General features: G+C 39.1%; 1 protein-coding gene across 1 annotated transcript in view; it reads left to right on the forward strand.

Moving 5' to 3' along the window:
• LOC105450745 (lachesin) overlaps nt 1–15,852 on the forward strand; it is an 85,390-nt gene that overhangs the window by 32,281 nt on the left and 37,257 nt on the right. The window contains exon 2 of the mRNA XM_011690732.1: nt 11,493–11,584. Coding sequence (XP_011689034.1) covers nt 11,515–11,584 — 70 coding nt within the window. The 5' untranslated portion in view covers nt 11,493–11,514. The remainder of the gene's footprint in view (nt 1–11,492; nt 11,585–15,852) is intronic.

The following is a 15,852-nucleotide window of genomic DNA, read 5'->3' on the forward strand; positions in this document are numbered from 1 at the left end:
GTGTGTGTGTGTGTGTGTGTGTGTGTTAAAACAAAAGAATTAGCTTTTTTTACTTATAAAGAAATATTATTAATATTTTGTGTCCTAAAAATAATATATAATATTTTATTAGGCTTCAATATATTTGAATAAATAATATATTAATTTATTTTATGTAAATAATCTGTTTATGAACGCATCCTTCCTGAAGTAACGAAAATGTGAATGCCTCTACATCTTTTACAGAAGAATCGCGCACACAAATCGTAAATTTGCGCAGAAACAAAATTCACGATGTAAAAGCTGAAAAATAACACGAAACGCTTTTAGTGAAACGCTTTCGCTTGTGATTGTCCCGCCTGTAATTGTGGTCCACTTAGCGAGTGAATTTTTTATTGCCCGCCGTCGCGCATGAGTTTTAATACGCGGTGTAGGACCTTCGTTAAATAACATCGAGATTTAATTAGGTTTCAACGGCGCGACGTTTCTTCCAACTTTAACGCAAAAAAAAAAAAGAGGAAATTATCGCTCGAGCCACATTCGCGCTCTGTGAAACAATTTCAATTTCTTACGAGCTTTCTCTCCCGTGACGTTAAGTGCTGCGCGAGAGAAACTGGATCAGAATTGTCGGTCGGTTGAAATATAGCGCGGGCTTAAATTTAAAAATAGGACGATTTGAAGGCGGCCAATCGGCGTAACGACTTACGGCTTGTCAGAAGCGGCTCCTGTCGTTCGCACCTCAACGAGAATCAATGATCCTCGAGGTTAAACACGGCCCGTTTTAAACGTGAAGCTTAATTCGTGCTAATTTTCGGCTCGGTGAAATATTTCAATGACATTGCCCGAGCCAGCGGAACCCGAATTTTTAGTTACTTCGCGCTCTACCTGCCGATATTTGCAATGCAGTTGAGTTTAGCACTTATGCCGATACAATATTTTTAGTATGATTACTACATAAAAGAAAAACTGTATATTAGTAGGAGAATCTAAGTAACGCTTAAAATCATTTTTCTCAAAATATGATTTTATATAAAGAGACTTTAATCCATAATTTCAACTTATATCCGGAAAAATATTTACGAAAAATAATTTTCTTTCTCTTATATTTGTGCGATTCGTAAATATATTTATGATACATTCCTATACCATACCTACTACTTTTTTCGTATCATTTATTTTTAAATCTAAGCAATATCGCTCGAAAGTTTCGGCACATTGTTCGAGAAAGAAACGAGAAAGGAAAAAAGGAAAGAAAATGTGAGGACGCAATAGGATGCAAGTACCGATGGCAACGATATATTTCTTGAATTATAAGGGCACGGTGGCGAAAGCGTGAAGAAGGTGGCGAGTCTACCACGAGCGAACGCGCGCGCGTGTGTGAAAGAAGAGGGCGGAAAGTCTTGAAAACTTTCCGGGATCGAACACGACTTCTTCGAGAAGCGAAGCCTTGCTCCATTATGGGACTACGAGCGCGCTCTCCCCCCCCCTCCCGTTTGTTTTTGCGATATATCCGTCCCGAGTTCCGTTCTCCCCTCCTCGCTACTTCCGACCCCAAAATTTCGCCGAGAAAAAAAAATCTTCTCGGGGATTTATCAGGAAATCTGTAATCGCGAGACGCAGCGTCGCTATTTCTTAGCCAGTTTGTGCGCCCGCGTTAGGCTTCCATTCAATCTACCAAAACGAGAACCCATTACGAGTTTTTCTCGAGCGGACGGTTAAACGGGAAGTCCGACCGGTTTCTGTAATTTTGTGGTGTGCCGCATTAATCAATCAATCATTATACTCGGAATATAATAATATTCCGAGTTCTCTCGAGAAGGGATAGAAAGGGGTCGAGAAGGCGAGTGGGGGAGGGAGGGGGAGGGGGGGATCATTAGTCAGAAACGTCAAAGACAAGGCGACGGTTCCGCGGATAGGACGCGGTACGGGCCTTTGTACGATTTATTTTCAGCGGCGGGAGTTATTATTCCGCGGGCATTAAAGCCCCATTTTCCAGCCGCGCGCGTTTTTACGCTTTTAAACGGCAAAATTCGGACGACGGATGTATTACAAAAGGGTAAGCAGAAATTAAATCTCGAAGTCTGGAAGGTTTTATATTAATAAACTATGTGTGTCCCAACATTATATATATATATATATATATATATTATTTATTAATTATTACTTTTTTACATTTATTATTACACTAAGAATAATTTTCATAGAATTCAGAATCCATACTTAAATTTCAATGCCTGAACTAGATAATCACTTTCGCTACTTTTCTGAAGTCGTCTTTCCCATTGACTAAAATGTTAAAGCGCGAATAGTTTCTGAATTATACAAATAATTACAAGTAAATATAACTGCCTAATGCCTATTAATGTCTCTTCGTCTTTTGCCTTGCCAATCAGAAATAATTCAAGAATGGTTGTCACAGCATAGTTATGAAATCCTTCAGAGTCTTATATGAATTCGTCATGTTAATGAGAGAAGAACCTTATGGCAGGGCACTGTCGAGCACATTCGCATTTGCATAGTACAATCGATAAGGTCCTTTTTCTTACCGCGGATGCAAGTGCGCGATTGTAATTCAGAGGGTCTAAATGCAAAGTGATGAATCCCGATAAAACGCACGCGCACGTGAACTATGTGTATATATATATATATATATATATATATTTAAACATATTTAAAATTAAATTAAATTCCTCCGTATTGAGGAGTGACTTTGCATATTATTTAACCGCATAATTATGCATTCTCGATGCGCAGATCGCGTTACAAAATACCAGCCCCTCTCTCTCTCCGTATACGCGAAATTTTACGTATTTCCGTATCGTCCGTAGTTTCAATAAATGCGAATTCGAGAATGGAAGTTCCGGCAAACATAAGAGGTCACGTACAGACGTCGTACAAAGTAATATCTGTTGCTATCAGGATATCGAAGATTGCCAATATCAGGATAAGCGATATCGTATGGATTTAGACGGAACCTCGCGAGCCGTATTTTTCCTGACGTTTCTTCTGCACGGTGCTTTATGACTTTTTGCACTTTCGCGACGCACTAACCCCCGACGATGCCGTTAAGAGAGACGCTAAAATCGTGCAGGCCGCGCGCGGTGCAGCTGATCCAAGAACATATACAGGAATTCTATGCTGCGGCCGCAAGAGAATATATTTATCCGTCTTCTTACCTTTATCTGCGTATTCATGTAGCCCGCGGAAATACGACGCTATTTACAGAAATACGTTCTCTAAATTCCTTCTTTAAAACAAAAAACAAAATCTGCGCTTAGCAAACAGTCGAAAATCGTAAATGATTTTTCGTCCAATTTTCATGCAAAAGAAATCAAATAGGTGGAATGTGGTAAAAGAGTGCGAACTTTCTGAACGAAACGAACTGCCGCCGCGCCGTCTCTCTTGGATGCATATGCATGAAATGAATTATACACGGAAAGAACAATTTTGCTGAATCCAGATCTGAAAATAATTTGTTCAATAATCAAAATTATTTTGTACAAAAGTCAAAATGATCGCTAGAATATCAAAACGTTTTATAGTAATGCTTATCAGTTTTAACATTCCAATAAATTATTTTGATGATTCAACAAACAATTATTTTCAGATCTGTTTTTAGCAAAATTTCTAGACCTTTCAACAAAATCGTTCTTTCCGTGTATACACTGCGAGTGCGAGATCTGGAGAACACATAGAAAGAAAAGAAAAAGTTGATAGCTGCAGCCTCATCTTTTTTTGACCAAAAAAAAAACAGTGAAGATAAAACAATGCCCAAAATCGTTGGGCATCCCGTCATACATCAAATGCCGTTGTGCGGTGATACAAATGAGAGAGAAATAATTACTAAGAGAATTCTCTCTTTGTTCATCTTGATTTTCTTACCTAAGCGACTGTATAAGCGCTCGCCCATTTATGACTATAGTCGTTATATCAGTCCGGACTTGGCTCAAGGAAGCTAATCTTCAGTTACGAGCGGGCGCGATTATCCGCGACGAGTTATCGCCAGCCGCGCTGCCGGGTCGTTGATGCCGTTGAAGGGAACGCGAAGGGGTAAGATAAAAAAAACGGAGGGGGTCTTTTGGGATCGCGCAGAATCTCCGCGCGTTTCGTCGTGCGTATACGCCGCCAAGTGCTCGGAACTGTTTTCCAGCGCGAGTAGGCGAGAAGCGAGGAGAGGCATGGAGGCAGAGGCATAGCCAGAAAACATTGAGACCCCATCGCCGGCGAACCTGACGACACGAGGGGATTATACTCCTCTCCCATCTTTTATCAGCGTCTGTTGCCACGATACTAGTCCTTTCGCAATATCGCGGGCGATAGTCGTTGCTCTTTTTATCGCGGCGGCGGCGAGGTCGAAACGAGTCGCCGCTCGCCCTCCCCCGCTTGAAAGCAGTAACTGATAATAGGAACGGAAAGAGGGAGGGGTCCCTAACCGTCGTATTCGTTACACGAATCTTCATTCATCTTTCTCCGCGCCTCGTCTCGGGAGCGAGACACGTGGCGACGACTTCGTGACCCGATGGGAATGTGAAAGATAACATTTAATCCTCTACCGAGATAGGAGATAAATGTCTATTGCTCAGAATTCAATATACCACCTAATATGAAAATGTTTCGAAATATTGACGATATATGCAAAAAGATGTATAAAAATTATATTAATTATTACTATACTAACAGACATTTTTAATGTCTGAAAACATTCTTTTTAATAACAAATGCTACTCAATTAATTCAAAATAATTACACGCGAACTAAACTTTAGGATGGTAAATAAATAAAAAATTGTCTATATTATTTTATTTTTTTTCAGTCATTTCTCAGGTAAATTTTATTACCGTATAAATTGGTTAGTCATTAATGTTTTATACATATGTATGTATGTATGTATGTATACATTAACCAATTTATACGGTAATAAAATTCACCTATAAAAAAGTCATAAATTTTACACACACACACACACAAAATGATCTTTATAATAAAAAAAACATTTTTTTTATAAAAGACACAACTTTTAAATTTCCGAAACAAGAAAGGTATCCGGCACAAAAGGAGATTAATAGCGATTCTAAATAAAACAAAAGCTGTAAGTTCTTCCAGATTGATTCCCAGCGCACAAACAAGTTAATTAATTACTTTTGATGAAGCTGTGTTTGATCGCTGTTTATTCGCGGCCTGTCAAGTTGAATAAGGGTTCACAGAAGACCTCCCATTCTCTTTCTTCCCCTTTCCTGCAAAAGAATCGAATTAAAAAACACTTGTGCCATTGCAATTCTCCGCGTTGCGTATTGAATCGCGGAAGAGGGAGGAGGGGGAGAGGAGAGGGGGAGAGAGATGCGCAGAAAATGAGAGTTCTTCCTGGGCGGACTTCGTTAAAACGGATGCAGTCGGGGGTCGGCGGGCTCCTTTCTTCATTAGAAAAAGAAACTTTCCGTCGGACGGGAGCGGTAACGGGAACGATTTCTTTACGACGGCGATGAAAGCGTTTACGGACAAATTGCGATCACAGAGTTTTCTCGTCAGCGCGACACGCCGGCGAAATGACGATCAAATTAGCCATCACCCGGATTATTTAATCGTCCAACGAAGTGCGGCCGGTGCTTGCAGAAACTCGGATTAATCCTTTGCCGCGTGGCAAATTGGAAAATATCTTGTGTTCATTTTTCGAATTACATAACATAATGTACAAAACTCGCGAGGTCTTTTTCATTATACCTTCCGCCGCTATAATTTTGCAAAATATTCAAATATATATTTTCCACAATCTACAATTAAATCAATCTAAATAATCATTGAAATGAAAGCGGAACATTTCCAGCTTGTTTCAAGAAGAAAATGAATTTTATGTAAATTGATCCGTTTTATATGCTTTCAATTTAAATTAAAATTTTCAACCACACCTTTATTTTCACGATAATATAATACGTCATATATCGAGTGCTATTCTTTTTTTTTCTTCTTCCCTTCCTCAATTTAATCTGATACACGGTGGAAAATTATGGAGCACCGAATACCCCGGTAAGGTCACGGTGAGTAAGTTTCAACATGTACAAACGCGCTTTAATACGTTTCAGTGGTCACTTGGTGGTCACTAATACTAAACGTCCCACTCGAATTGACATTTTCCGGTAGTTACCATCAGCAGCCCACACCGCAGTCGCAAAAAGTTGAGAGGGTGAAAAAGGAAAAACGCCGCTCGAGCTGTACCCTCCATAAGGGAAGGAACATCCCGAAACAGGGTCAACGACGATGAGAAGTTAAACCGCTCGAATCTGATTCAGTGATCTCGTGTCCCATCTCGGCTCCCTCTATAGAGAGCAATCGTATATTTACGAGTGAACGCGTAAATGGACATTTACGCGCGAAACAAGAGTAGAAACGGTACCGAGAACCCTAAAAGCGGAGACGACCCTCCTGGTAATGGTGGTGCAGGGAAGTCGGCTTCCTTAAAATTAATGTACGCCTCCTCCCCTCTTCGCCCGACGACGTGCGCGTCGCGCGCGACAACATCAGCGCGCCGGAAATTTCATTTCACATTCGACAAGAATGAAATTTCGAATGCAGATTAGTTTCTTGTGCAAGTGCGTCGCCGCGCCCGCGCCGCTCCGCTTCGCCGACGGGGAAACCGCAAGAATTACAACCGCCATATAATTCCCGGCGTTGTAAAAACCATTTCGCTCGCATTCGCACGCGCTCACGTCCCGCATGACGTTGCTTTACCTGCCCGTAGATCGCATTATAAGGCGAGGCGATACGCGCGAGGTGATTTTTTTTCTCTGTATCGCGATATTCTTGCAGCCCCGGCACTTGTCGGGGAATAATTCAATTTCTGCGTAACAAGGTTCTCGCGCGCGCGAGAGAATCATTTCCGCGTTGTTGGCATCGCAGGCATATAGTCTCACTTACGCCGAGAGACGCGCGCTGTATAACTTGCCGAAAAGATAATCAAACGGATCCGAAGGGGAAATTCATCATGACAGCATGTTCTTTACTCCGAATTGCAACGGAGATGCATTCGGATTATGGACACATTTATCACGTGACTGCGGCATGGTTTAATTTCCAGCTGTGTGCATCTAAAAGTTTCGCCATTAGGAAGATTTGAATTTTATGCGTTTAAATGAACTCATTAGAAAGGAAACTTTGCGGAAACCGGAGAATTTTAGATTAAATTTGAAGTAGTTATATCATAAAATATTCATAGTATATAATAATCTTATGCAATTTCCAGTTTGGCTTTCCGTTTGTTTCTAAAACCACAGTCGCAAACATAATTTAAATAAGTATCTGGAAGGATATATATAAGTGTGGATATACAAAGTTAGGAGTACTCTAATTGCTATGACATTAAAACCTTACAGCTTTAAATCCGCCAATGATATGATCAGAATACGTAATAATTTTTAATTTAATCGTGCGCGACGTGAACCTCTTTTTCCCTTTGACCGTTGCATTCAATTACTAATTGCGATAATAATCATGCGCCGCTCGAAAGTATCACGTAACCGAAATGGTTACAATGGCTTCGGCTATAAATTACCGAACTCAGGTGTACACGACTTGGGCTTAGCTCCGCGCGTCTGACTAATCACGGACTGTAACCACTGCGCGAGGTTACTCTAATACTTCAGAGATCCCCAATAATTTGCGATTGGCTGAACGTGTATCGTCCCTTTGTTACGCGATCTGCTATTCTCAGCGCATTCCTTCGTGTGAAATCCTCATCATTTATGTTTATATATACAATAAACAAGCCTCTCAAAAGCTAAATTAAAAACAACTACATTTTTTGAATAAACTTACTTCTTAATTTCAATATTTTAATAAAGGTCCACAATTGACACTATATAATTTCGTCAATTTTCTCTACTTATTTTTATTTCGTGAAGTCGATCATTTCGATTTCTACAAGAGATTTGAATAAGGAATGACGTGTAAGAAGCGTTCTTAAAATATTGAAAATACCTATTACCTTCTGACCGCAATACGCAACTTTTACTCGGGTCGTTTCTCACGTTTAGAATTTAAATAGATGTAAATAATAAATGCAAGTATTTTGCTTGCCACGAAACCGACGGAGTTAAAACGAAAATGGGTGGAGCAGAGGAGGGGAGGAGGGGGGGGGGCGACAAAAGAGTTTCAACTGAAAATTTGCACAGAATGCACAAAGGCGCAACGTAAGACAAAGGGGCGCGTCTTCGCGTTCTTGGTTTCGAATTGTCGTCCTAAACCCGTGTAAGACAATACGGCTCGTCTACCATGACGCCCGACTCTCCATTCGTCGGGAGAAGAATTGTCTTGTATACGTCTAATTACTCGATGGTATTGTTTACACGGTGGCTCGTCGTTCGCCAGCCGCGCGCGCGCGCGCCTTTTCGTGCCGGCTCTCTCTTGTTAGTCGAAATCCAAACTCGATATTACTCCGGCCTGTGTATCGAGTAAACGACGGAATCCGCTTTGAATAAAGTCACGTCTCGCCCGTGGTATATATGACGACGACGCGGCTCCTCGCTTCACGGACGAACTTGTACCGTAACCGTGCGGTATAAAATAGGGTAAGCCGCGGTTGTTTCTATATCGTCCGTATCGTAAGGACGACACCGACAAACGATATTTCCATGTAAATTATTATTCCGTAAAAATGCTCCCAGTTACTTTGGCGCGCTTATATATATATATATTACGTTTTGCAATCTTTTCCCCGAGTACGCTTTTTACACAAATTGTAGCAAATTTTGCGTTCACGACGTTTACTGGAACGCGCTGGGAATTATCGCGATTATTTGCGCTGCGAGAGCACCGAGCATGTTTGTATCCATGTATATGCTCGTGAAAGTTGCAAATTTCGCAAGAGAAAGAGAACGAAGAGAGAGAGAGAGAGAGAGAGAGAGAGAGAGAGAGAGAAAGAAATAGAGAGCTATTTCGCCAACTTTGTACCATGCCAGTGTCAAGTTTTATCGCCTGGCCTTTTCACTCATCACATTTCGAAACTTGTTGGATACGATCGCTATTGCTCATTGCACTCGAGCGGAAAAGCTTGCGCCGAGTCTCGAACTTGATTCTGCTTCTTGTCGCGCGGGCACGCGCCCACATGATGGATACACTTCGCTCGTATTGCGTGCATTCGGCCGGAGGGAACGATAAATGTACCTAACTTCCACCGTTTTCCGTCGTGGAGTTGTCGTGGACAAACTTTCGCGCGACGACTCCTCCTTTCGGGCGCAACAGCGTGGATACTCGACTTGGCGTTAGGATCTTTGCCTCCCGGTGGGACAATCAAGCGCCTGCGTATAATGTGCTTTTTAAGCCTTGCAAGCAGCAGGGGGTGAATTAAGTATTACAAGGATTTCGACGTACCGCTCGTTGTAATCTGGAGGAGCACAGATTATTTAAATTGCGAAACGAAGCCAATTCAAATTATAATTATCATATTTGTTTGATTCATTTATGCAATAAAGTAATAAGTGTTGCGTGACGCAGTACGTGAAAGCCGTCGTAACTTTACACGGGAAATTATATGAGAGCTGCTTAAATTATGCCGCACATCTATACCTACGTTACTTTGCATATTATGCGTTTCTATATGCGAAACATTTGATTTCGTTTCGTTACATTACTCATTTCGTGAAAATGAAAGGAGATAGATGAGCATTATCGTCGTTATTATATAACTGCAAGAAGGTCGATATGAGTGACACATCAATTTAATATTATGATTCGAAGTGTCTAACAAGTCAGGTAGCTGCGTTGCGCCCCGTAATGGAGTTATCAGTGTGCTGCTGCACAAGGGAAACTTGCCTGATTGGCGTTTAACGCTTGCAACGCGCCAACCGGGTCGCTAAAGGCGATGTTATTGCCGTGATAAATTCTTCTAAGCACGTATCTTAATATCCTATAATTCTTAAATTTTTGCTGCACTGCAAGATGCAATCAATTTCGCCACTAATTTTATATAATTACACGCTACTGAAATTATTCTAAATTACTGTATGGCGAAATCAATTTCGCTTAATTGCTATCGATAATATCGAGTGAAATTAATATTAGAGGAAAACCTTAAGATTATTGAGAAAATTGTAATATTTATTCGACGACAATTTCTTTTATCAAAAAGGATTTTTTTATACACCAAAAAGTTTTTATCGCACACGGAGAGAATTTCTTTTTAAAATTTACCCTGAAAATCATGTTAATCGTGGGACAACATAGTATTTCGACAAATTTTATTGTACACTACAATAAATTTCACTGTGCACTACAATAAATTTATTGTAACATATACTAAAAAATATAGTGAAAATCACATAAAATTCATCGAAATACTATGTTGTCCTACAATTGACATGATTTTCAGGATAAATTTTAAAATAAAATTCTCTCCGTGCACCTGTTCAAGAAAAAAATAATAGATTTCATCGTTGGCCTTCGCCAACAATGAAATCTATTATTTTTTTCTTGAAGATTAACTCACCTTTTGCGTATATTTGCGATGTATGTCGGAAAGATCCCTTACTTTCATGGTATTTCTTTCTTGATCTTTGATATAATATCGCGCGCAAACAAACGCCTTCCCTCCCCCCCTCTCTACTATCATCCCCAATATAACCTGAGGAACGGCGGGTATACGCGTTTTGATCTGTACGCAAAGTCTAGATGAAAGGATAAGAAATATCCCCGTGGAATATCATCACAGAGACACTGACACGACTTTAATGTGTTCCCGCCAGTAATATATATTCTCCCACGCCTCCACGCCTTCTTTATTATTTTTATTTTCGCCCCAGCCGCGCGCGCGCGCGCGGACAGGCAAGCCAATATAAAGTAAGGGACCGCCGGTACGCAATTCGAGGGGGATTATAATGCTCAGAATCTGTCGATTATTTGCATATCGGTTGATCAAATCGTTTCGTTCGCAATTCTTAATATACGATTTGAATAAAGTTGATCGGTGATAAACGATATAGGTTACTTCCCTAAATGCAATTGCGATCGTATTTGTTATTCTATAACTTTTCGTCTTCCTTTGTTGGCCTGCATTTGATTTCCAGCCGTTGAATACAAAGACATCGATAGATTTATTTAATTATATTCATCAATAATTTATATATATATATATATATATATATATATATATATATAAATCATCAAAAGGATACGCGGGATAAATTGTATCTATAATTAACTGACATGACGTGTTTAATTACTCGCGATTCTCGTTAAATATCATTTTTGTCCATGCATTATGCAATGTATTCAATATTTTATTAATTAATAATGTAACAATGCGCGAGAGAATCGTGATATCTCCTACCAAAGATGACAATCCTAATATAAATTACAATTTGAAGAATGATCGTAAAAAAAAACTATTATTTAAAAAGGGGAACATAATACGTAAAAAGAGAACGTAAATTGAAATACGTAACAATGTGTGTGAAATTGAAGTTGAGTGATATATAAAAAAAATTATTCGTTTCAAGGGATATATAACATAATATTTTATGTTCCAGCTGGATCCATGATTGTGACAAAATGGTGGATTGGCAAAAGACACTTCTAATAGTGTTACTGGCGCTTCTTATCTATCCGAATGATATTTTTGGTAAGTACCAAATCTTTATTATTCCCTGACTAATGGCAGATTACACGCAAGTATAGACATAGCCGGCGAGATTTTGGTTAATTTATATCAATTATATGTATAAGGTATCGCCTTGAGATGGTAATAGATGGAGGGCGGGAAATCGAAAGGCAATTGCGAAAAAACAAGATCAATTTAGCGAAATCTCCCTTAATGAATCCGTCGGCGATATTAGAATCCGAATAAGAGTAGGATACCTATCGTGTCACGCGAACACGCGCGTTTGCAGATTTCGAGGGCCGCCGAACCCGATGAATACGAGAACCATGAGATATATATATCGCGCTATATGTACGGGCAATTTTGCAACTAAGCCGCCCGACTGTGCACGACCACCTGTAAATACAATACCGGAACTAATCCGCTTTTGAAACGCACACTTGCGCGACACACGACACACGACGATATTGGCCTTACGACCTTCCGCACCACGCCGGTGAGATATTACTTTTTCTGAATGCCGACGCGTGTCCCGCGCTGCAGCTAAAGCGAACCACGCATTCGCTGCAGTTTTGCCGTTAAAACACGCATATTATCGCTCTAATTTCACTTCACTGTCCGCGCGTATAAATAAAAAATCGTACATCTATCATGCGATATTCAAAGTAAAAATATATACGTATATCTATATGCGTATAACATATTGTAATGTATCCAGATAAAAATTTTTATATGTACGAAATGGATCAATCTTTTCATAGCGTAGTATTTTAAAAGGGCTCTAATTACGACAATATTTAATACTAGAAGCTAAAAGGTTTCGCAGATTAAGCTTAACGATGTAAATAGGTTTTTAGTTCATTTCAAGTGGAATTTATTTCAGAAATAAAATGATTTTAATGGAAATGCATCGGAATACAGGTTTTAATGCTTACATGTTTGAATATCAATAATAGTAGCTAATTAATAAACCAGCAAATCGGGATTATTTTGGGTATTAATCATCTATTAATTTCTTCATTATACATATAATTATTTATTATATAACACACACACACACACACACACACACACACATACACACGCTCGCACACGCACACGCACGCACGTACGCACGCACGCACATGTACGGCTACAGACACTAATAGATTTTGAATCACAAATGACTAAAAAGGAAAAAATTCCAACAAGTTGCAATAAGATAAAAAGACAAATGAGAAAAATAAAATTGTACGAAAGTGAACATGAATATTTAGCAGCCCTTGTCGATGCATAAAATCGAATATAATTTATCTTTTGTCTTGAATAATAACTACATCTAGTAAAAAGCTAAATAGACCGTTCAAACGTACAGGCGGGATGTCCGTGGGATAAATAAAAGATTACGATTTTAATAAAGACTGCAGATACCGTAAGAGACGGGCGATGACGGAAAGAGAAAAGGAGGGCGGCGCTGGGGGGCGGACCGTGAAGAAAGATAGGTAGATATTATAGTTTGACGTAGACAAGAAAATTTCGCAAACTATCAAGGTTTTATCGCTTCCTCCAGTCGCGCATTCGCATGATAATTTCCACCGAGGCGAAACGTCTTCATAACGGGTGAATGGCATTTGATTACTGACGTCACTCAATTTCAGCCGACCTCGTCCCCCTCTCCCTCCCTCCTTCCCCCCGCGCGTTCTCGGTGAGTAAATAAGATTTCCTAGAGGAAAACTAGCGCGCGCGCCAGGATATTCTTTGCGGATCCATTTCTCGCAAACAGGCAAGCGCCCGTGACACCTGCACCCCGATACGCATAGCCTTAACGACTGGCATTCTTCCGTTCTATCCGTAAATTGCCCAATTTGCATCGTGATCTCGACGAATTGTCGCGGGAATTTACTTTAATCCGTCAGATTCCGTTTAACTCTTTTCAAGTTCTTCCGCCTAGAAATTCATGCTTACACGCGATCCTTATTGAACTTGGAGCTTAAAATATGTACATGTAAGAAAAGATTATACTATTTCCCATTTTATTTTAATTCTAATTATACTACGATCGATTTTATAAATTTTAGACCATGAAATGAGTTGGGAAATTTTCTCATATTTTTATAAGATATACGGAAAGAGCGACTTTGCTGGACGATATAAAAACTTTGCTGGACACAGATCTGAAAATAATTTTATTAAACCATCAAAATAATTTTGTTGGAAATTCAATTCTTGGTTGCTAAAATATCAAATTGTTTTATAAAATTATTTTCATATCCATATCTAGCAGAATTTTTAGACCTTCCGGCAAAATCGTTCTTTCCGCGTAGAATTAATAACTTATTATTCGAAAGAGAGCAATAATTAATTTGAAATAGGATAATAAAACGTTTCTAAAATTTATTATACATTTATTATTTCATTTATTCTTGTATTTATTGCAAGAAAAAAAAAGATATTAAAAATATATTCTGTTCTAATTGTGAAAAATCAATGCGTAAATCATGATTTATAAATGTTGCTGACGTATTGATACGAGTGAAGAAGTAATTCTAGACCGACTATAAATATCTAACATTTCGACATCTCATCAATAATTCAGAGTCGCCGTTTTTTTCGGGCCTATAATACTAATCTTTTCTTAGCAACAAGTTATAAAACGTACCTTTTAAAATATCTAGTTAAAAGAGAGTACATAATATTCTCATATGCTCATAAAGGTCAACCATATTATATATTACATAAATAATTCTTGAAAATATTAAAATGTTATTAATTGCAAAAAAAAAATAATTTTATCTCTCGTTCTTAAAATATCCCTCCAAAACATATTTCTGTGATTTAAAGAATACTTTTCTTTTTTTTTTTAATATGTACATTATTATGCATAATGTTATTTCATTTCTTTAAACATGCACTATATATTATCCGCGAAATGCATATTTTCCATATGACACATACAATATGTTCCCGCGTCACACAAATGCATCGAATAGTTTCGAAACAAATCCAAAACAGATCCGGAGAAACTTTGTAGACGCTGCCAGGTTCCAGATTGCGGATAGTTGAAGTAGGTTCGTGGAGGTGCATCCGCAAAGCAACAATTATGAGCGCGACGCGAAGGGGCCCGTCGGGAGGCTGCCGAGACGCTTCATTGTGCATCTAATATCGAGCGGTAATGCGTGACGCTGAAAGGGATAAATAAGGGCCGGGACGTGCGGACCGTAGAAAGACAGCATCCGGCCAATCGGGAATTTTCACTTATCGGCCGCTTAACGAAGGGTGAATGGAAGAAGGGACGGGCCATTCAGAGGCGGGCAAACGAAAGAATAAATTGAGTTAAATTAAACGGGGACCCTTCGTTCCGCGGCTTTTCATCGAGGCGAATGATGTCATCGATGAAGCGATATCGCGATGCAAATTCTCGATCTTATTTCGAAATTTTTCATTCAATCCGGGACGTAATGCTTCCGCCATAAATGCAGCGTATCTTCCATCGCAACTTTCCAAATCTCTTTCTCCCTCCTTTCCTTTGAAAGAGAATTCGCTCGAGAGGATCGCACTGAATAAATGTAATTAATTTTATAATTCTAAGCAAAATAAATACATATATATATTTATTTTGTTTGTATGAGTAGTAATTAATGTAAAATCTCACGGATGTAGATATTTTCCGATGGAATGTCTTACAAGTCAACGTTCGTCTGGAAATGACTCCCGCTGCAACGATTTCAGAAAGCGACAAATGGGAGGATCCTACAATGTACATCCCGACCTCCAACTCTCGCATTTATGCGTCCCGATGAATTTAGCACCACGCCTGTCGGTATATATAGCCGAGCTCTTCCGCTTATGTTTTGCATTACCGGTACCCGCCATCGAATCGCGACAAAACTCGCCTCAAACGTCTCGTTATACGATAGGCAAAGCCGCTTTTGCGAGACAATCGGAAAAATGAGACTGGGAGAAAACGATGGCAAAAAGAGAAATGTGAAGAGGAGAAGAGAGAAAAATAGATGAGGAGTAGTTCAACAATAACGCTAGAAAAATAATGTAGTCTTAAAAATAAATTGTAGCTTACAACTTATAACTTACGTAAAAACAAAGAGTAAAAGAATGATTAAATAATAGTAAAGAGATAATTAAAATGACAGTTAATATTTTATAAATTTTACACCAAAGTCCAAGTGTTTATATTATTTCGATTGATACAAGAGAAAGTAATAAAGTACGTTATACATTGCGATAGAGCATGAATAGTAGAAGGGAAAAAAATTGGATAAAACGGAGTCAAAAAGAGATAGAGAGGGAGAAAA

The sequence above is a fragment of the Wasmannia auropunctata genome, unplaced genomic scaffold (genome assembly GCF_000956235.1).
Source record: "Wasmannia auropunctata unplaced genomic scaffold, wasmannia.A_1.0 LD336056.1, whole genome shotgun sequence".
NCBI classification, from domain to species: Eukaryota; Metazoa; Arthropoda; class Insecta; order Hymenoptera; family Formicidae; genus Wasmannia; species Wasmannia auropunctata.